Source organism: Amphiprion ocellaris, chromosome 21, assembly GCF_022539595.1.
Source record: "Amphiprion ocellaris isolate individual 3 ecotype Okinawa chromosome 21, ASM2253959v1, whole genome shotgun sequence".
In the NCBI taxonomy this organism is placed as follows: domain Eukaryota; kingdom Metazoa; phylum Chordata; class Actinopteri; family Pomacentridae; genus Amphiprion; species Amphiprion ocellaris.
In genome coordinates, this window is record NC_072786.1 from 6,383,778 (window position 1) to 6,406,308 (window position 22,531).

Sequence of the window (22,531 nt, forward strand, 5' to 3'; positions counted from 1 at the left end):
TCTGGGGGGTCAAATAAAATATTTGTCCATTGAGCTTGACAAATCCAAGAAGTCAACCAATGACTGGAAGGATGTGTGTCACAGAGAAAGAGATCTGCATGCAGAGAACAAGAAACAGAAGATGGATCTGGAGAAGCAGCTGGATGCTACAACTAAGCAGCTCCATGAGCTGAATCTCAGAGGGCTGACGGCTGATGAAAAGAAGCAGCTGAGGACGGAGTTCAATGAGCTGCAAGCTCCAACGATCTCACGGGACGCTGCTCAAAGAACAACAGGAGCAACAACCACAGAGAGAAATGTGGTCGCTGCAGCAAAGTGTCTCTGAGCAGACTGAGCTCATCAAAAGTCTGCTGGCTGAGCAGCATCACATGAGCAATAAGACACTGAGAGGTCCTTCCAGCAGGAGATGTAAGAGCTTAAATATCAGCTCCACCTACAGAGCTCTCCAGATGCTGAGGACGACAGCATTCAGCCTGAGATTATCCAGCTGGAAGAACATGTGGATTATCTAAACCAGGAGTTGGAGCAGATGCAGGCCTGGGCTGAGGAGCAGAATGATCTGCTCCAGAAACAGAAAGCAAAGAAAGAGCAGAACTACAGCACTGAGAAGCAGCCTGACAAACAAACGATGTCTGGATGCAACCAGAAAACCCAAAAGAACATGGCTCAAGAAAATAACAACAAAATAAAATGAAGAAGAGAAAATAACAAAGAGCCATCAATACAACAGGGTTTGTCTTCAGCAGCATCCTGACAAAGAAGATCGTCTCTGGAAAAAAGAACATCTGGATGCAAGCAAAAAATCCAACAGAACATGGCTTCAGAAAAAAAAGAAAAGAACAAAGAAAAAAACATTAGACTACCTCTCCAGCTCCGTACATATGAAATACATAACTGGATGAAGAGATAGTCTCTTCCCTCAGAGAACCAATGTTACAATAACCGTACCTTGTTTTTGATTAAAGACAAGAAGTAAAACAGCGGCCGTAAAATGAAACTGTTCCTTCTCTGTCTCTTCTGCTAAAGGACAGTACTGTTACTCAGAAAAATCAGCGCAAGGTCATGTTGTTTGTGGGTACATCTATTTTAAATGGCCACATTCTACGTTGCCATGATTTCTGATCATCAAAAACTAACAAACAAATGCTGCATTTCTGACAATGCCATATGGGGGAATGAGCAGCCTTGGCGGAGTATTGCACTCTCTGACTGCTCTTCTTGTTTAGGTATTTATTTTTACAGTGTGGTCTATTTTCTCCAGATATAATTTGATATATGTAAAGTGAATGTTACACTGTAAGTAGGTCATTGACACATTTTGGTCCTTTAATCATGATTAAACAGCTTCGAACACAAACACACACAGGAACACACACAACACCCTCCTAAAAGCGGCTAGTGGGGTCAGAGGTCACGGTCCAAGCGGTCACACGGTGCCACCAACATGTGAAACAACCACCAACAAATGGTGTGTTACACGTGCCTGAGCAGACACATAAACACCTGAAGTAAACAGACAGTAAACAGACCAGTGTTTACAAGTATTTCCAAATCAAAATTGCTGTCTTTTTTTTTTTTTTTAATATATATTTCCAGCTATTTTGTCTGTAAATTTTAACTCTTTGTGGCAGATGTCAGTTTTAAATATACCTATTCTCATGGAAAAGTTATTAATGACATCAGCACACAGCTCCTCTCTTCCCACTTGGGTGTCAAACTCTGCTGTCTCCTAACTGCAGGGGAGAATGTGAGGTCACTGACTGATAGCATTAACATGTTATGCAATGTATTTATTTATTCTTTTACCACAAGCTTGCTTGAATCCAGAAATCTCCTGCATATTGTACATGTAATGGTCTGGGATCCCCTTTTTCTCTTGCAGTACCAGGTTGTTAAAATAACTTGATTGAATGGGTCTTAATGGATCCATGAGCCTCACTTTAAATGACATCACTGTGCCGTTTGTTGCTGTATATTGCTTTGTTTACCTGATTGTAGGTGACAAGCGGCAGCATCAACACCAGCACCAGCAAGTTACAGCATCGATGCCCTGCTGTGCTGTGAAACACTGCACGCTCCATAACCTCACACCCAGGTGTCTTCCTCCTCTGCTCCAAGACAAACTTGGCAGAGTGTGATCAAAATAAGACGTTTCACTGAGGCAAACAACAGGGAGCAGAGAGCATCCTGCTTCTCCTCCTCTTTCACCCTCCTGGACATGCACCTCCGTTATATCACTTTGTAGGGACATCCTCACTCTGCGTGTGCCGGTCAACACGTCAAGACATCTTATGCTGGGACAGATAGGCTGAAGGCATGTCCAGGTATTGTGTCTGATGGTTTTTTTTTTTTTTTTGTCTTGATTAAGAATGCCTACATAGTAGAAATCAGTTTGCATTAGAGATAGCAGGCCCTGGTGTTTTTGGCAAAGCTTGGACTCAGAAAGCAGATTGGATTCAAATTTTGGGAATTTGTGTGTTATTTGGGGGGAGGGAAACTCTCAATTTATGCTGTAACTGACACCTGTAGTGGGATTAAAGATTTCAGGTTAGACTTGGCAGCTTTGCAGCAATAGGATGTGCCATGAAATGCTCAGGAATTATATAAATGCACTCAAACAACAAGAAACAACATAATTGTCTCTATGTGAAGTCTGTCATTTGCATGCTTTTTCACAGTGTATAGTGTAATTCTTTTTAAAAAGCAAAACAAAACAAAACAAAAAAAGCAGTAATACTATCAAATAATGGAAATATAACTGTCTAAAAAATTAAATTAATTTTCCATATTTAAAATAAGTTTTGCAGTTTTAAATTGCATGTTCTTATTTAAAAATCAAGGCTACAAAATGTATAAAAAATATATATGTATGCATGTATGTGTATATATATATATTATATACATATAATTGTATATACATATCATTATATTGTTATATATAAATATTTAAAGGTAATTATCAAAATTGCATCTACTTTTAGAAAAATATTTACGATATTAAACTTGAATGCTTTTATCTAATAAATAAATAAAATACATATTTATGAAATTGCTTAATGCAAATATATTTGAATAGCATCTTTTTCTTTAAATTTGTGTGTAGTTATGTATTTACTGTTACAGGTTTTCAATGGTACTTTACACAAGTGATGTGTAAATTCACATTATGTGTTCATTTTATTATAATTTATACTATAGTGTTTTTTTCTGTTTTAGAAAAAAAATTGTCAACATACCACATAAAATTCCCTAACATTGCAGTATTTATGTGTTTATTTATTTATTGCAGTGAGTATTATACAGATATTAGTGATATATGGAGTGTGACTGTTTTGTTTCTGTTCTATTTTCAGTCAGGTCAAAGGATGGTTTCAGTCACACAGAAGAGCAGAAACTGTTTGCTGTTGCTTCTCTCACTCTACCAATCAATGTGTCCTCCTTTCTCCTCCTTTTTCTTCACTCTCCTAGCTGTTTCTCTCTGGCCTGCTCTTGCATTAGCTGCCCTGAGAACACCGAAGGCAATAGCTCCCTCTATGGGCCACAGTAACAAATCAACCTCAGTCCCTACGGACAACGTTTCCACTGCTTCTCCTGCAATATTTAACTCACCCACTGCTACACAGTCCTCCTACTTTTATTTTCCTTCCACTTCTCCATCCTCTTTGTCCGAACTCAGAGTTACAACTCCGTCAAATTCGGTATCTTCTACCTCTATAATGTCAGTGCCGTTATTTGACCAAACATCCCCCGAAAATGTCCTCATAACATCACCAACAGCTTCAACAAAAGTCCGTCACTTTGGCAAAAAATCCTCTTTAAGTCAAGATTCAAGCCACTGCTCTGTTCTTCAACCCTTCAACCAGATTTCACGGCTGCTACCTCACACCTGCAAACATTCAACCCATAAATCTAGAGCATCTTCTTTGCACAAAACTCTTCAGTCTCTTCTGTCTGAAATATCTCTCCATCCTCTTCAAACTGCTAAACCTCCATCCTCACCTACTTCCCTCTTTCCTCTTTCCGACTCAACTTTACCTCCAGCTTCATCTCAAAATGCTTCCCACAAGCTTCCCTCTCCTCTCTCAACATCATCGTCTCCAACCTTTATAACATCGCCACCTCCACCGCCCAAACCTTCACCCGTTCCTCTGCCTAAACGCTCGCCATCTCCTCCAGAAGCAACACCGTCCCACCAGCCTGGACCACTCCTGCCTCCCTCTCTCCAACACGCAACAGATCCGTTGTTTGAGCACCAGCCTTTTACTGTAACCTGGAACATCCCTGATCTTGTGTGCAACAGGTATAATATCTCACTGGACACCTCGCCTTTTAAAGGAGTGGCCACACCTGCTAAGGTGAGAGAGAAATATCGAAAAATCTACAGCTTTTTCTGCAAAATGCAGCTCATTTTGGAACCACATTCAGATTCTGAGATGCTGAGAATCTTAAGCACAAAACTGAAAACGATCTGGAAACATGATGGTTTACCTATTTAAGACAAATACACAACTTGATTTTGTTTGTCTTCTTCCTGCTGCAGGTTCCAGGCCAGTTTTTGTCTCTGTTCTATACAGACCGACTGGGTCTTTACCCTCACGTAGACCTCACAAGTAGAAAAAAGTTCCATGGCGGCATCCCTCAGAGAAGTAACCTGAGAGCCAGCATGAACAAGGCCAGAGCCGATATTAACTACTACATCCCATCCAAGTAAGTACGTTTACCCTTCTGAACCCCAAAATCCAGTGTGAAACGCATGTTGTTTTTAAAAAGTTGCCAAAATTACACCATTTATTGGATTCATAAGCTGTCAAAACAGAAAAAACCATTGGATTTTCAACTTTTTGACAGTCCTTGAGCAAATCATTGTCAAAACTCATTTTATTCTATGTGTGTCATTTACAAATTCAGCAAAAATAAACCGATGACTTTAACCAGATTCTGTAAAAAATGAAAAATTCTGCACTCCTTAGCACAGGAGTGTCAAACTCATTTTAGTTCAGGGGCCATATTCAGCCCAGTTTGATCTCCAGTGGGCTGGACCAGTTAAACTACAGCACAATAACCTATAAATAATAACAACTCAAAATTTTAATCACAGGTATCATGAACTGATTGATATAGAATTTTATTTTATGATCAAAATGACAAAAGCCAGAAAAAAAGACCAAAAAATAAATACCAGACAAAATATTACAAAAATGTGACAGTGACAAAAGCAAAAAAATGACAAAAAATGAGACAAATGACACAACAAAACAAAAAAGAGACAAAAAATTAGACAAAAAAGTTCCAAAGCGACAAAAAAATAGACAAACGACACAAGCGAGACAAAAAAACCCAAACGACAAAAACAATGCTTAAAACACAGAATAACACAAACACAAGCGAGACAAAAAGGAAACACAAAATAACAAAAACGAGAAACAAAATGACAAAAACGATGCCCAAGACAACAAATAAAGCCAAACATAAAATGACAAAAATAAGCCAAAAAAAACACAAGCAAGACAAAAAGGAAACACAAAGCAGCAAAAACATGAGACAAATGACAAAAAAGACAAAAAAACAAAAACAAGACAAAATATTACAGAAATGAGTAACAAAATGACAAAAGAACAATGAACAATCTAGTATTTTACTTTACTTTTACAGTGTGCAGTTCATGTTTTCTCTGTAATTTTTACACTTAACAAAGTCGTCCTCAGGCCGGATCGGACCCTCTGATGGGCCGGTTCTGGCCCGCGAGCTGCATGTTTGACACCCCCGCCTTTTGTGATAAAAATTCTGTCCTTTTTCAGCTGAACTGGGATGAACTGCAGGCTGTGTTTACACATGTTTTACAACACTGGTGACACTTGTGGGCACTTGGAAAATGCTGTACATGTTGATTCCAGTCTTTTGCAATTTTTGTAAAGCAAACAATCAATGGAATCTAACTTTAAATTAATCTTTTTATATGATTTCCAGCATTAGAATACATTCTTTGAGTCCTCTCTAAGTTGGCAAAGTTGTTTCTTTGCAACTGATCACACATCTGATGCTGATATTTACCTTCATCACCCCCTCCTCATTCCTCTCAGGACCACCAGGGGCCTGGCCGTGATCGACTGGGAGGAATGGCGCCCCCTGTGGGACAGAAACTGGGGCACGAAGAGAATCTACCAGAGTTTGTCGGTGGCTCATGTTCTGCAGACAAACCGCTCTCTCACAGTACAAGAGGCCACAGAAAAAGCCAAGCAGCAATTCCAGGTCAGTGTGAAGCTCAGTTTAGCAAATTATAAGTTATATTTAGTCTGAGCAGCCATTAAAGTTTGATGAGCCTTCATGATTCCTTTCTAGGAGGCGGCAAAGAGCTTCATGTCAGGGATGTTGGCAATGGGCAGAGCAATGAGACCCAACTACCTGTGGGGCTTCTACCTGTTTCCCAACTGCTATAATTACGGCTGGCATGAACCCGACTACACCGGCCAGTGTTCCAAGGAGGTGAGGAGGCAGAACGATGAGCTGCTCTGGCTGTGGGAGTCCAGCACTGCCCTTTACCCCTCTGTGTACCTGCAGGTTAGCAAAGTTTATGAATGAGCTATCTGTCTCTGCACTTATTTCCTCCTCAGATGTAATTATTTTCATTCTTTTTACAGGAATCTTTAGCAGACGACCCCAAAGCTGCCCTGATGGTGAGGAACCGAGTCCAGGAAGCTTTGAGGGTGTCGGCCCTGCCCGGTCGGAGTGCCACTGCACCTGTGTTCGTTTACATGCGACCTGTCTTTGTTGACCAGAACAGACGTTTCCTCAGTCAGGTAGATTTAAATGCTGATTTGTTTAATACTCAAGTTTAATAGCTTGTTCACAGATGCAGCAGCATGCAGCATGGGGTTTTGCATGCAGAGGTGTCCTCAGGTGACATTTTTTTTGACAACCGCTCACCAATCTTGCTAAAATTCACCTCCCAAACACGCCCCCTCTGTTGAAGCCACCCATCAAGAGCGGCTGCACACTTGCCTAGATTAGATACATCTTAGGTTACTTCTTACATCCCAGCAGCGAAGTGTTTCCAGCCCAGAGGTCCAGCTTTAACAGGAGTTTGGTTTCTTTAGTGTAACAACACACTGCTCAGGTGTAACCCCCACCCGAGGGTGTAATCCTTATCCTCTCTTCTCACCTCGTACGATGTGTGGATTAATACCTAATGGTGTATGAAACTAAACAGCGGAGAAGCGTGCTCGCAATGTGTCATTCGAATTATTTGTGAATTATGATTGCAGAGACATTTGTGAATGTGTTTGATACTATTTTTGCATCCAGGTGGATCTGGTCAGCACCATCGGGGAGGGTGCAGCAGTTGGAGCGTCTGGCGCTGTATTGTGGGGGGCCAGTGCCGACTATGACGACCAGGTAACATCACACCACAGACCTCCACTGGGCTGCTCAAAGACACAACTGCGCACCAATGGCGGGAAGTCTGTCGGAGACAAAGAGTTAAATGAGACGATCCTGAAAGCTGCTCATCTCTGTAACTGACTGACAATAGCTGGTGATTGATTGTGCCAGTTTGGTAATACAACCGCGTTCGTCAGTCTACAGCAGGGAAGCTGAATTTAGCTGGATGATCGTGACTTTCACTGGATGTTTAAAGTCTTCTGAAAGAGACCTTGCAATAAGTTCAAGTTAGAAATCCTCATTTTGTGTTATTCAGAGCACTGATTTCTTATTTTATTGTGAAATGTTGTTATTTTTTAAGTTATCCACACCAGTCAGCCACAACATTCAAACCACTAACAGTCATCTGGTTATATTGCAATCTTCTGTTGGGAAACCTTGAGTCTAGGCATTCATGTACCTCCTAGATCATCACATCTCTCTCATGACAGCAGTAGCCTCCTCCAGCTAGACAACACATCCCACCATAACCAGAAAAACTGCTCATTTATAGCTTGAGGAACACAACCAAGAGCCCAAGGCTTTGACCAGGCCTTCAAACCGCCTAGATATCAATCCATAGGACATCACCAGAGGTCACATATCCAGGATCTGTTGGGTTAGACCTCTTTTTGGCGGTATGAGGGACAACTGCAAAATATTAGGCAGATGATGCTAATGTTGTGGTTGATGGTGCATTTTAGCAGGGTTCTTTCATAAATATGCTAGTTGTCTGTCTTGTAGAGTTTAAAATGAAAATATTGATACCACTTTCATATCTGTCCTTTCAATATACGGCTACAGTTAGCAGTCTAGCGCAGAATTGGTTAGCTTAATTGAATATTTGAATGCAGCTATTAAGCATCTCTAAAGGTCACTAATCAACAAGTTGTATCTCATTTGACAAGCATGTAGATCATTTGTTGAATCCATATATCCAATGTGAAGAGTAAAAACAGCAGATTGTAGTTTGGTTTAGTGCTTGATGATGACCATGAGCAATCGGCTAGCTGTTCTGCTTCTTAAAATCTTCCCTAAAACCAGAATTAGAGCCTGACCGATATATCTATTGGCTGATATTGGCCAATAGATATATTGATTTTGGCTCGTCACTGATATATCGGTATGAGTATATATTGTCGGATAAATTTTCTTTTACAGAACATATTATCTAAAAAAGACGCTTGAGGAAATTAGGAAATTGTGTCACTACGTAGTTTGTTCAGCCAGAGAGTAAAGCTTTGTCCTTATGGTGAGTCGCTAACTAGTTTGTGAAATTTATTGCCAGAAAGTTACTGAACGATGCTCCATTAATTTATCATTTTCAATTCATCAAACATATAAATATATAAACGATATTGTCCAATATATTGATAATATAAGCTAAGCTAAGCTAAGCTAAGATCAGCTAACTGTACCGTCGTCTTTAACAAACAGATACAAAAGCGGTATCTCTTAAATTGTGATGCTGTTTCAGACAGTCTTACACCTCCTCCTGCCATTCTCTTTCCTTTTCTTCACAGACTTCCTGTAAAGCCCTCTCATCCTACCTCACCTCCACCCTCAACCCTTACATCACCAACGTCACGGCGGCCGCCCAGCTCTGCAGCAACTTCCTGTGTCGCGGGAATGGTCGCTGCGTCCGAAAAAGCTACAAGTCCAATCACTACCTCCACCTGAACGCTGAGAACTTCAGGGTCGTGCGTATTCAGAGCCGCTACCTCGTTGTAGGGCGGCCCACCTTCGCCAACCTGAAGGCTTTGAGCAGGAGGTTTACCTGCCGGTGCTACAAAGGACTGAGCTGCAGTCCCAGGACACACAGGGAACTCGCCAAGGCCCTGATGTTTAGTCTGAAGCAAGGACTGTACAAAAAGTCACGTGCTTTGATTAAAACCGCGTTAGATGACACACAGCAGACCAGTATTACTAAAGATAATGTGAAAAAGAACTTTAATGTTTAGCTAATAGTTGAAAAGGTGGTTTCAAGCTACATCCCAGCTCAGTCTAGTACCCATCTTGGTCCTAAAGGCAGATTTCTGTCTTGATGCAACAATAAATGCCCATTAATGATAATTCTTTTTATGTGAAAGTCTTTACTGATTATCTTTTGTCAGCCTTTCTATTATGGTACTGCCTCCCATCACACAAACATGTTGCTATTTAGGTGTGTTAAGCAAAAACTGCTCTCCCAGCTGTACCTCAAGTGCTAATAATAAACCAATGACCACTGACAGAATCTACTAAAGACAAACACTACGCCATGTCAGAGTCGTATCACCTGTCTGTGACAATATTCACCGTCTCGATTTGTATGTAATTTGACTGCTTATGTAAATAAATGAAAAAAAACAAAACAGAGGCTGCAGCTGTGTTTTTGTTTCTCTTGCTCTGGGATGACCCGAGTGAATGAAGAGCTCTGCTAAAATAAACATGACATCCGAACATTTGAATATTCAGTCCTGAAATGTGATTCAGCAAATTAATATAGAGTGGTGCTTTATTTACTCAGTTTATTTAGTTCTAAGTCACTCTAAAGTGCCGTTGCTAGCACAATACAGAACATGCTCTCTCTTTTGGTACACTCACATTGGTGTTTTCACTTATATGGCCCAATTAGAGCTCCTTTCGGGACAGATTTATTTAATTAGAATTAATTGGCCTTTTTCACAGCTGACAATTTAACTTGTCATCAACAGGAAAGTATAGTTGCACAAATGACAATAACAAAAGCCCTGTTCTGTTCAGGTGTCCTGTGATAGAGCAACAATTAAGTAATCTGTAACTGAAAAGCAGCTAATTCAATTCCTAATTTTATTTTTTTGTGGTATTCACCTGACAAAACAACAAAGTCGTGCTCTGCGGTTTAGCCAAGTTAATTTTACATTCTGTTTTATTTTGAAATCCTCTTTCCCTTTTGTATCCGGTATGGAACTGTTTAGTTGTCATATTTTACAGTGTGCAAGGGGAGGCTTAGATAGCAGTTTGGGAGAGTGAGAGTAAAAAACAGCATGGCAACTATGCTGTAAAAATCCCAGAGCAGTTAAAAATGTAGATTTTAGTTATTTTCCCCAAAACATTGACCTGGGTATTGCCTATCTGATTATTAGAAGAGATCAGATTTACTGGCATTTGGCCGCATAACTGCACTGCAAATGTAGCATGGATTTATCCTTGCTTCAATCTAAATAGGTGCCTTTTCATCAAACCTACTGACTGACGGCATATTGATTTGTATTCTAACGTACACACTACTTTTGCCATATTGTGAACATGTTCTCCTCTTCAATATATTTAGAATTTCAATAACACGTGTCTATAATGATTATATGTGTCCTGCATTATTTAACATTTGCAGCTACAAAGTTAAAATGATGAGAGCTTAGTTTTTCAGGTGAAATTTAATCAATGTAACAAAAAAAATTAACTAAATGATCTTGTTTCTCTACCACTAAGTCAGAGGTGTCACTATCAGCCATTTCTATGGTTATGCGAATGTTCCAGTGTGTTGCATTGTGGGATATGAAGTCTACTGGTTAAATCATAGATGAGATTTTTTCTAAATCACTACAGCATCTGGGTATTTTTGGCAAGATTTTCCTTTTCTTTTGCTTACTACATGCTACATTTTGGCCTAATCAGTACATGCTGTCAGTAGGTGAGTTCAAATACAGTCACTGTATCCTGTTTTCTGCTGCCACCACTAACTCATCACACACCAAGTACTTTAAAAGTTGCACATACTGGCAACAAACCCCTAAAACGAATATTAAATCTTTCAGCTGCACACATGCTGCATATATGGTGAAATGTATCTGTGCTATGGAGGATGTTGGACCAACAGAAAGAGCATTAAAGACTTAAATATGTGAACATGCATACACAAAACATAGATTATGCTCTTGCTGACGTTATGTATAGACTAACCACGTCTCTGCAGCGTCGTTAAAAGTTCTTTGTTATTGAATAAATCCTCCCTTCTGCTGCAAGTGGTGACATTTTAAACTCATATCTCTGCATGTTGGATCCACTCTTCAAACACAGTGAGACCTTTTGCGTCAATGGGGAACTGAATTTGACAGATATTTAAAGCTGTATTTTTGTACCTCTAAGAGAAGTTTGTTTCACTTCTGACATGTTTTCTGATGCTTACTCTGAATTGTCATCTTTGACGGTTGTTTGTTCTGATACCTTTTGTATTTCCATCTCTGTCACTTTAAGAGAGGCCTGTGTTCCTGTGTTTCTGGAGGTGTGGCACTTCAACACCCACTTTTGGATTTATCCCCCAATGGATTCGAAGCCCTATTCAACCAATTATCCAATGACAATTACACACCTGGTTTGGGATGAATATATATGTTTGCTTCATGTCTTTCTCCATTTTCTCTCGGAAGAAATAACACTGAAGTGTTGCTGCTGTGTGCTCCAGCTCCAGCTGATAAGCACCTGTTTCTGCCTCTTTTTTTGGCCAAAAGATGCACTGAGAACCCAGCTGTTACTACATTTCCTTGACTTACCTCATAGTTTTGTTGTTCATGTTAGGAAAGCAATACCACACTACAAAAATGTGAGTATTATCATCAAAAATTACTTAAGGTAGTAAAAATAAAAGTATTTATTCTACTGTAAAATGTTCCTTGTCAGTATTTACTTGTGTATATGACAATTTTTGAATTAATATTACAACTCCAGCAGTGTTTATGTTGCATTTTATATTTTATATACTGTTTTGTATGGTTTAAACTATAGCAATGTATCACATAACCTCCTGAAATTAATTCATCTTTATGGAAGGCATCTGTTTTTAAATGTTATCATTTAGCTTTTCTTGCTAACGGCAGGCTACAAGAAGCTAATTTGTGTCCCTTTCTCAAACTGCTTCAGCTAGCTCAAGGTTAGCACGGCGCTACCTACTTCCACATCCAGCAGACACAGACCAGGGTCTACATTTATGTGGGGACATTAGTCTGTCAACTTTGATTAAGGTAAGCTCAATATTTCATCTTCCTCTTGCTGTGTTTAGGCCTCCACCAACTCCTGAGAGAAATATTTGGGTCTTTAGCTTGCTAAAAGCTTGAGCAGCTAGCTTTGTCAGCTGTTTGCTATTGAGGAAGTGGTTTACTGTGTGTTTATCAGACATGCTTCCTTTATTTCTTCCTTTATTCTTGTTTGTTTGTTGGTTGCCTAACCCTAACCCCTTTGTTCCAGTTTATATTTTATATACTGTTTTGTATGGTTTAAACCAGGGCTATTCAATTAAAAACTGACTCGGGCCGGATTTTCAGACTAAGAACATGAGCTGGGCCGGATGTTTTTAGCAGACAGTGAGCAAAGTTAACCATTTAAAATAAACACAAACAGATTAGATAACAAACACACTGGATGTTTACTAACGTATTGCCACATCCAAAAGGACATAAAAACAATAGAAGAGCAGTACTTAAACTAAACCTGTGCTGAAATACTGCTTCTTTAAATTTTACATTTCAAACACACAACTTCAACACATTTTGATAGGTAAATATGAGCACAGGTTAAGGTGCATATGAACATAAAAACTAAGTGCCGATTAGAAACACCATCTTTTGTTTTGGTCACATCTCAAAGTGCATTAAAAAATAACTTGCTTAACAGTAACTTTACAGAACTTGAGACATTTTTCTTCTTTTGAAATAATAAAAAACAGAGTTTGTCCCTGTCCATATTTGGTCTCATCTGAGACAGTCACAGCTTCAGTGCATATAATCAAAAAAAATAAACAGTAGGCACAGTGACACAGTTACTATCCCTTTGAAACGAAATAAAGCTGACATCAAAGTGCATAATAAAGTGCAACTAAGTGAAATAACTGTCAAAACAAAATGTCTTTCTTAAATATTAAACTTATAATAAGTGAACATAAAATAGTCACATAAATACATAAAACTACCTTTAGTGTCTGCTACAGCACGCTGCTTTGTTGCACTTACCATGTCTCGAAGACATCTGTGGCGAGAATGTTTGACGTGTCAGACCTGTTTGATAGCAGATGTCACACTCGTCTTAACTTTATCGTCCGTTAAAACTTCATCCACGACAGCCAACATGCAGTCCTTCACAGTTTCTGAGTCTGTGAACAGCCTCTTTTTCGTGGCCCTTTCCTGAGCTGTGCAGGTCCGCTTCATTGTAGTACAGCTCCGGTTGTAAGATGCAGTCAAAGTTTGAATTATAGCCGCTCTCTCATGACATCCCTCGGGAAAGTTTGTCCGAAACGCGGCATGTTTTTTCAATGTGGTGTCTTCGGACATTATAATCTTTCAGCGATGCAAAGCACTCGTTGCAGAGTAAACGCATTGGTTTGACGTTCGGACTTGGTGGTAAATAAATAAATACTTGTCAGTCCACGCAGGATTAAACCGACGGTTTTCCTCACCGATTTGTCGTTTCAGGATAGAAAAAGACATGCTGCTATTTTCGCCTGTATAGAACTGCTAATGTTAACTTTTCAAACGCGTCTCCTCAACACAATGCATTGTGGGTTAGTTGCTAGGTTACGGTATGTGTTGCATTCAAAGATTGCAATAATGTCGGAGTTTTTGTAAGAACTTGTCAGTGTTACTGAAAGATGTTTTTCTGTTTTTCTCGGACCCAAGTCCCAATCACTCGGCAGTTCCTTTAGGGCCACTCGAGGGTTGCTTTCGGGCCGCATGTGGCCCGCGGGCCGCTAATTGAATAGGGCTGGTTTAAACTATAGCAATGCATCACATAATATAATATTTTATGTTTGCAGTGCAGCTGCCCTTTGAGAAGCATGTATGCAGCAAAAATGTCAACTATGATACAAAAAGTCCTGCAATTATATATTGACCCACTTAATGAACTGATAATGTTTAAGCACTACATCACAAGGTTAACTTTTCAGCTGTTGAACGTGAAGTATCTAGTGTGCCACAGTTTCATCTCCTGCTCTCTGTTTACACACAGCAGTCATAATGTACTGCTTGAGACCGCTAATGAGCTTTTAAATGGGAGTTTGTAGGTCACTGGTGTATTCACTGACAGTCCTCTGGGTGTTGTGTGTTTGCTAATGTCACAATGATCTCCAAGGTGTCATAAATACAGGGAGAGTACAGATAAAACGTAGCCTTTGAACACAAATTTAGCCTCTTTCAGTGCTCGGTTTTTATAGTTTTGCTTCCACTATTACAACATAGACTTGATCACGTACTGTACACGAATCTGCATGTAATACACACCAGTTCAATGCTGTGACAATGGCTGGTTTGTCTGTTTAAACACCTACAGAAAGAAACTAAAATGGGCTTTCAAAATCGAGATAAATCCAGACATCCAAAAAATGTCTGTGCTGTAGACTTCTTGTTGACTTATTTTGGTTCCTCCCTGTGAATTTTTCTAAACAGTATCTCAACAAGGAAGCCATAATGAAAGATAATAGTGTGTACCAGGAACTACTCTGTGTGTGTGTGTGTGTGTGTGTGTTTGTTCTAGAAATATATTTACATGCATAAAAGTAACATTATAAATCATATGTTGCTTGTGGTTTGGCCTTTGGTTGAGACTTGTTTGGGGAAACACAAACTGTTGCCTTCAGGCGACAATGCCTTGACAGTGTTTTTTAGGTAGCCTATGACAGTTTATCTTTTAATGGAGCATAAACACCCAGAAAAACAAATAAGGAAGTCAAGAAAGATAAGAATTGGTCTTCTGTACTGTGCAGTCTCCTTGTCAATGTTTGATTGCTCCATTTTTTTTTGTCCATTTTATGACTTTATGTGATCGTAACGGTGGAGGCAGACGGTCAGAAATGAAGAAATCCCAGTTGTGTCACAGGAAAATTTCAGATTTAATCAAAATTGCAAGTCATACAGTACATGCCACTGCAAGTCAGATGTTGTTTTTTACTTTAATTTGCATTTTATCCCAGCTTTTTGCACCTTTTCTAGAAGGAGTTTGGTCTTTTATTCCTATATAAGTGAACAACACAAAAGTGAAGGTAAATTACAGTTATTCGGCCATGGAAAATTTTTAAAGAGTCATTCAGTCAGGTGGGTAGAGAATGCAAATGTTTAAGAACATCAGTTTAGCTGCCAAGTTAGACCACACCAACCACAGTACTGGGCTCACTAGTGCTGTAAAGGCACAGTGTTAGTTGCATGCTTGGGTAGAATTTGACAGAAATGTGTTTTTGCACCACTTTTTATCAACGAAGCAAGTGACAGGATATAATGACAAAAGCTAGTTTCTAATTTCAAAAACCCAAAGTGAGAGATTCTAACATTTTAAGGACTTACTGAACCCTCACAACAGAGTCAAGTCTAAATGTGACTGTAGCACTTGCAGATAAAGACGGGATCCCTGTGGACTCTTAGTGTTGTTTATGTGAGTCTGGCTGACTCGGGTTTGCACAGGAAGGCACTCCAGCAAAGTAACGTATGGTTCATGAAAAATTCACAGTAAAATCTCACTCGGCTCCTCACGTCCTTTCAGCTACAAGTGTTTTCTTCTGCTACATCCATTACTGGGATTATCTTGTCTCTATTTGCTGCTGTGCATGCAGGGGTCATATTAACACAAAGATTAAAAGAAATTAAACAGATGAACAGTTGCTTCTTCATGAAAACACTGACTGTAGATTAAATCACAAACCTTTCAGATGGTATTATATTTGTAGCTTTAGCATGCAGATATGAGCTACAGTTATAAAGCATGCTAGTCCAACCCCACTTGTAACGGATTAGATTGCACTTCTGCCACAGTAATCAATAAAAAAAGCTGAATATTCACACCTTTTTAGCCATGAAGACACGTAAAAGTGGCTAAAATTACACAGTTTTTTACATTTCATAGATAAAAACGGCAGTAGGAATTTAAACAATTGGGATCCTGTGTGTTTTATCTTCATTAATGGACCCTGAAATATCAGACTTGGCAGAGTTGACAAGTGGAAAATGTCTGATCTGCAGACTCCTATCCAGACTTCAATGTAAACCATAGCTTCCTGTGTTCAACTATGTGTTTCCTGCCCAAAACAAATTAAGTTAAAGTTAAATATTTTGATATGTGCACCCAAAATCTACTGGATTTCCTCTCATTCAGTCAGTTTAGTAATAAATATGTGCCCTGTTTACTCAATTTCATAGAGTAATGTCAATGAAAATGGGCCAGAGAAGTGTTAAAATATTTTTTTCTTGGACTCCACTCGTCCGTTGACTTCTCCATTGGAGTCGGTTCCGTCTTTGGTGCACTTGATCCCCAGCAGGACGTTGGACAGAACATCCTGGTACAGACTCAGGAGGATCCATCCGGGCAGGTAGAGGAGGGTGATGAGTCCCATGAAGTTGTGGGGATAGTGGGAATAGTCCCAGGAGCAGGCGTCGAACTGCCTCAGCAGCAACCCACAGGTGAACTCCCAGGTGTAGATGAAGCAGATGTAGATGGGCAGCCTCCTCCAGGTGCCCCAGCCCCGGGTGTAGTGCAGGTGGAGGTAGAGCTTCTCCACCACGAAGCTGCAGCTGCCGTACATGAGGAAGGACCAGAGGGACGTGTGGCCGCTGAGGCTCCGGTCGGACTTCTCCACCAGGTTGAAGATGGACGTGAAGAGCACCTCGTCCAGGAAGCCGTGCATCCCGAAGAACAAGAAGCGCGCAAAGCCGGGGAGACCATGAGGAGGTCTCCAGCCGCCCTCCTGGGTGAGTTTTCTCATCACTGAGGGGTGATACTGCAGACGTGACATCCCTCTGTGGAGCACCTGAGAGAAATACTGAGCCAGGATGTAGTGCACCGCCAGCTGCGTCCAGGAAAGCAGCCTCACCTGCTCGCTCCACGACTTCACGCTCCCGATCAGGACCTGCAGCCCGATGTAGACGGCCGGGTAGAGGAGCAGATGGAACACCGAGGGCCGACCTGGGAAACACCTCCTCCGGGAGTAGATCTTCTCCAGGGCGAAGTGGGTCAGTGAATGCAGGACGCAGAGATACGGGGAGGAGAAGCCCACCAGTTTGGGGTCTTGATATTTTACAACCCGCTGCAGAGATGAGAGCAGGACATCCAGAGTCACGCCGTGCATCCCGTAGAAGTACAGGCGCATCCACCGCGGCATCTCCCGCAGCGACTCCTCGGTCTCCCCGGACGGTTCTTGCGCCGTTTTTAGGCCCCCGGTGTGCTCTCCCGGACAGACCCGAGGACCGCCTCGCCACCGACCGGCCATGATCAGTCAGTGTTAGTGAGCAGAAACAGCTGTCCTCTTCCTACACATTGTTTTTCTTTTATGTTCCGCTGCGCCCGCGCAGTGAAGCAAGCTGCGGCTGCAGGCATCTGCAAGTGTACGGAGCCGCTGCTGCGTTCAGGGGCTGCACGGAGAAAACAGCTCTGAGACGCGTTCACCCTCATGCAGCACATGGACGTTTTTGTTATTTTAATTTTTTCGTATTTCTGATAGTTTTGGCTGTTTTCATGCATATATCCTACAATTTGGTGAATTTGTGTACTTTAGGGGCAATTTAGGCTTCATTTTTGAGAAGGATATTTTTGTTTTAAAGGTCCAGACTGTGGAGTTATTTTTATTATTATTATTATTTTTAACATGACACTGCATTAAAATAAAAATCTCTGTTTGTGCTAAACATTGACACATCCCAGATTGTGACAATAAAAAAAAAAAATAAAGAAAAGAACTTCTACTCCGCATTACATATACTCAAAATATTCCTTTTTTGTGTGTTTTTCTCATAAAGGAACAGGGGTGGCGTCATGTAAACAAACCGGCATTTAAAGGGTCAAAATCCTAAAGATGAATGAATGTGAGGTAATTGTGATCAAGACTTTAAAGAGCAGTCATTGAAAGTGGAAAAATATATGACCTCTTTTTTTTTTTTTTTTTTTTAAATGAAGACAATGTTGTCTAAAGGTTTTTCTTTAGTCTGACACTGGAAAAAAAAAGTGTCAGAACCAGTGTTGGTTCTAATCACTGACAAATCCCAGACTGTGATATTCCTTTAAAAAAAGAAAGAAATTTGCACTTTTTATATTTAAAATAATTCACTTTTGTGTTCATGTAAGCAAACTGGCATTACAAGGTCCTGAGTGTTTTTTTTAAACATGAAACTGCATAAACAAAAATAATGCACATTAAAACTTTTTTATGACAACTATTTTTTTTTATCCGTAAGGACCTCTTTGTAACTTTTTCTTTTAAATTGACACCTAAGGGTTAAGAGACCCTGTGGAATTTTCTTGTAAACAAACAAATGCTTTGTTTACACTGAGTAATTCTGGTCAAAAAGCTCTTGCTGCAGGGTGTCTACAGAATTAAACAGATTTGTTTAGTTCATTTCCCTTCTAATTAAACATTTGCAAAGGCAATTTTAAATTTGCATTGTTTACATTGCTTATCATTTTAAATTTCCCTGCCTTTAGGGGGACATTTGCACATTTTTTGGGCATGTAAAGGTCACAAATCGTATATTGAAATGAAAGTGGTCATAGGATGTGAACTGCATCGTTTGTATAATTTTGCAAGTCCTTGTGTGTTTTTCTCAGTGGGTATAATGCACTTCCAAACAAAATATGTACACATTTATTAAAGCAAAACATTCTAGTCAAAATATCCACAGGACATGCCTACAGAGGAGCATGTTCTTGACAGATACATTCAGCACTATGAAATGTCTGTTTGTGCAGAATAGTGTTAAAATGTTCAGATTACATTCATAAAAATGCACTTGCATATCAGACAAATTGATAGTGTGGTCCAAAAATCATCAAAATAACAAGAGAAATGCATATGAAAGAATGAAATAACTATGCTGATAGTAAATGTGATGCATCAACAGTATTTACAGTGAATGATTGTTCTGCAATTCAGCTCCAACCAGAAGTGCAAGAAAATGCCACTGAAATATAATATCACGGTTCATTGGTCAAATTTCCAATAGCAGCTGAAGGCAGCATTAGGGAGAAGCTGATGTAGGAGGCTGTATAGCGGCTGTGGAGACAGGACGTTTGGCTCTGACGCAGCTCGTAATTGAGCTCATGTCCCCCTGCGACGTCCTGACGCTGTTTAATTACGAGTCATTAATGATAATTACAGCAGAGTAATCTGCTGTTCTGCCAGGCCAGCTAAACTCATTTGTGAAAGGAATACAGTAAACTAATCCATCATCTTCCATTAGAGGTAATGAATCACCCAGCGAATCAACACCTACACCTAGAATCAAGACAAATAGATCAAACAGATGGATGGATAGATGAATCGCCTTTAGCCTGAATACTTTGTTGAAGTTGTTTCGTTCCTCAGTGGGTCAGTAGAAAAAAGGAAATGTCAGTGCTTTGATGTATGGTGCATACAGATGAGTCACGGTACCTCTGCTTCCTCTTGTGGCTTCCTACACTCAGTTGTTGTTGTTTGTCAACTTTAACAGATAAAACAAAGGGTTTTTCAAAACATAATCATTCACAAATATGATACACATATATTTGATGTGTATAATTGGCATGTTGTCATATTGACATACATTATGTCAATATGACACAGTGGTCATTAAGAAGATTCAAGTTATTGATCAGCCTTTAGTCTATATTCATATTTTGCAGAATGTAATGCCAAACACTGTGTTGTTGAACTGCTCTTGGGTTTTTCCTGGCTCAGATGGACTTTTAGGGGTCTAAGCATGATCAGTCCATGAGCAGTAAAGTCAATGCGTGTGTGTTTTGTTATTTGATAAATCTGTGCATTTCCCTGTGAATTTCCTTCCATTCGATAAACAAAAATGCCTATTATGCTGGAGTACATGAAACCACACTAAATAATTCAGCTATTTTTATTCTCACGTCTTCCTTCAGTGTCACTGAAAAGTCTTTGAGGGGTGCCAAAAATTCTTCTATGCAGGACAAACCTTATGCTCAGTGGCGACAGACATACAGAGAGCAGTATAGTGTTTGATTGTCAGATTAAGGAGGGTGGCACTTGTGTAAGATATGTTTGCGCTCACTATCTACTTCCTCTGATTTCCAATTAAACCGACGTTAATCCACACACGAATCCTTCACACAGCCTGCTGTCATGTATGAGTGTTCTACAGTAGGGTCACACACGGGTTAGAGTGCTTGCAGTACACCTGGATCACCACAGAGGGGCGCTGCTGGATGCGACCACAAAGTCTCTGATGAAATATGTGACATTATCTCATCTTAACACGTGTCTTTTTAGCTCTGATTGTGTTTATTTATATATGAAGATGTGTGTTTGTGTTCTACCTTGTGTTTTACAGCTTCGCAGTGCTGTTGCCTGCCTGTGTGTATTTGTAAGTGTGTGAATGCATGAGCATATGTGTGTCTACGTTTGAATGTGCACTCATAGGAAATGGAGATATCAGTGTTCTTTCTGGGGCACTGAGATAGCAGTGTGCCTCTGCGTGGTTTAAAACAATCTGAGTCACTATTCTGAATCACTGAATAGTGACAGGCAGGCTCCGAGGCAAGAAAGAAAGCCAAATTTAGAATAGTTTGAGTGGAATATAGAGTTACGCTGCATGTGCCAGCTGAAAGATATGACCCTCCCTCTCACACATACACTCCATTATCTCTTCTTTAACTCTAGTGCATCCTCTGAACCGCCGCTAAGTGCACTGATACACGTAATAGCAGCCATTATTCTTCATATACAGCTTATCAGCAGCAGAATTTGAATGTCAAAGATTTATTACTGCATTCATTGTAAGACGGTGACATTAAGAGATTTAAGCAACACACAGAGAAAACCTGAATATTTCTGTTTATTGAATAATAGTTTATTGTCAGAGATGGAAGTTCTAGCTTATTCATTTTGTTTTGAGTCTCCAAACATAGAAGTCAGTTTAAATCCCACAGCAGACATTAGTTTGATGGACCGTAATGCTGAATAACAGGAAAGACAAAAAGTTTTGTGCATTAAAGTTCTGGTCATTATTTTTCTATTGGCAGTCTAAGTCTTCTCCATTTTTTTTTTTTTTTACATAAGAACAGAAATACAACAACACAGAAAGGATGGAAATAGTTCTTGACTAAATGGGGATTTTTGCATTAATCTGTGTTGTGATTAGGACAACAAAATCACAAATAACAATCTTGAAACTCTGGCTGGACAATTAATCAATCTTAAATCAAATTTGAATGAGAAAAGCACTCAGAGCTCAGTGATATCATTTCCGACGGATGAAATCTTGAAAAAATTTGTGGCAAAAATCACAGCAACATAGAATGGGGCCATTAAATATACAGTCAAACCTGAAATTATTCATACCCCTAGCAAATTTCGACTTAAGGGTTAGGGTTTTTTTTTTTTTTTTTTTTTTGAAAGGAAATGACACAGGTGTTTACCAAAAGATAATTAGATGATGTACAAGTGCCATCACTGTGGAAAAAAATATTTCTCAGCTTTTATTTACATTTAAAAATAACTTTACGTTAAAATTTGCTAGGGGTATGAATAATTTTGGGCTTGATTGTAGATGTACCCACAAACAAAATGACTTTGCGATGAGCACAGGCCTGTGCTATGCATGTGTACGTTATGTACGGATACCGAATCACATGACCTGAACATGTAATGCAAATGGATGGGACTTGCAAAAACCCCCATAATTTAATCAATCGCTCCTTCTATCATTTCTGACGGATAAGTCCGCAGCGGTGGATTTGTAGTAGGATCACAATCATGTGATCGCAGCAGGCAGCTGACGTGGCATTCACTTGTTGTCATAGTTACAGTGACACCATGTTGCTATCTCGCAATGATACAGAAATCTTTAACAAATCTGCAGATCCAGACTATAAGCCGCATCACTACCAAAATATAATCAGTTGGTCCTTGTGTCATTTCTGACCTTCCCTGAAAATTTCATCCAAATCTGTTAGTCCGTTTTTGAGTAATGTTGTTTACAGTCAGACAGACGGACAAACATACACCGATTGGCACAAAACTCCGCTGTTCCTTGGCGGAGTAACCATGCAATTGTTGTGGCTAATAAGTCTAATGTTTTAATTCAATTACAGTTTCAACGATTAGTTGATTACTATACAACTATTTTGATAATCTGTTAATTCGTTTGAGTACATTTTCTAAAAAAGAGGCTTACATCTC

General features: G+C 39.7%; 2 protein-coding genes across 2 annotated transcripts; one reads left to right on the forward strand and one right to left on the reverse strand.

Annotated features, from left to right (window-relative positions):
• The first annotated feature begins 300 nt into the window (after window positions 1-300).
• On the forward strand, window positions 301-9,758 carry LOC118471623 (hyaluronidase PH-20-like). The gene is made up of 8 exons (XM_035957247.2): window positions 301-2,324; window positions 3,354-4,355; window positions 4,541-4,707; window positions 6,081-6,249; window positions 6,340-6,558; window positions 6,639-6,797; window positions 7,303-7,392; window positions 8,940-9,758. The coding sequence occupies exons 2-8, from the start codon at window positions 3,366-3,368 to the stop codon at window positions 9,375-9,377; spliced, it is 2,232 nt and encodes a 743-aa protein (XP_035813140.2). The 5' UTR covers window positions 301-2,324; window positions 3,354-3,365; the 3' UTR covers window positions 9,378-9,758.
• A 5,457-nt stretch (window positions 9,759-15,215) lies between these two features.
• Window positions 15,216-17,745, reverse strand: tmem229a (transmembrane protein 229A). Its single transcript, XM_023290252.3, has one exon. The coding sequence runs from the start codon at window positions 17,618-17,620 to the stop codon at window positions 16,586-16,588; it is 1,035 nt and encodes a 344-aa protein (XP_023146020.2). The 5' UTR covers window positions 17,621-17,745; the 3' UTR covers window positions 15,216-16,585.
• Window positions 17,746-22,531: the final 4,786 nt, after the last annotated feature.

Bases quoted from the DNA above. Each gene is read 5' to 3' on its own strand.
- LOC118471623 (XM_035957247.2), top strand. From the start codon at position 3,366: ATGGTTTCAGTCACACAGAAGAGCAGAAACTGTTTGCTGTTGCTTCTC. The intron at 4,356-4,540 runs GTGAGAGAGAAA...TTCCTGCTGCAG, and splicing joins GAGTGGCCACACCTGCTAAG to GTTCCAGGCCAGTTTTTGTC. The intron at 4,708-6,080 runs GTAAGTACGTTT...CATTCCTCTCAG, and splicing joins AACTACTACATCCCATCCAA to GACCACCAGGGGCCTGGCCG.
- tmem229a (XM_023290252.3), bottom strand. From the start codon at position 17,620: ATGGCCGGTCGGTGGCGAGGCGGTCCTCGGGTCTGTCCGGGAGAGCAC.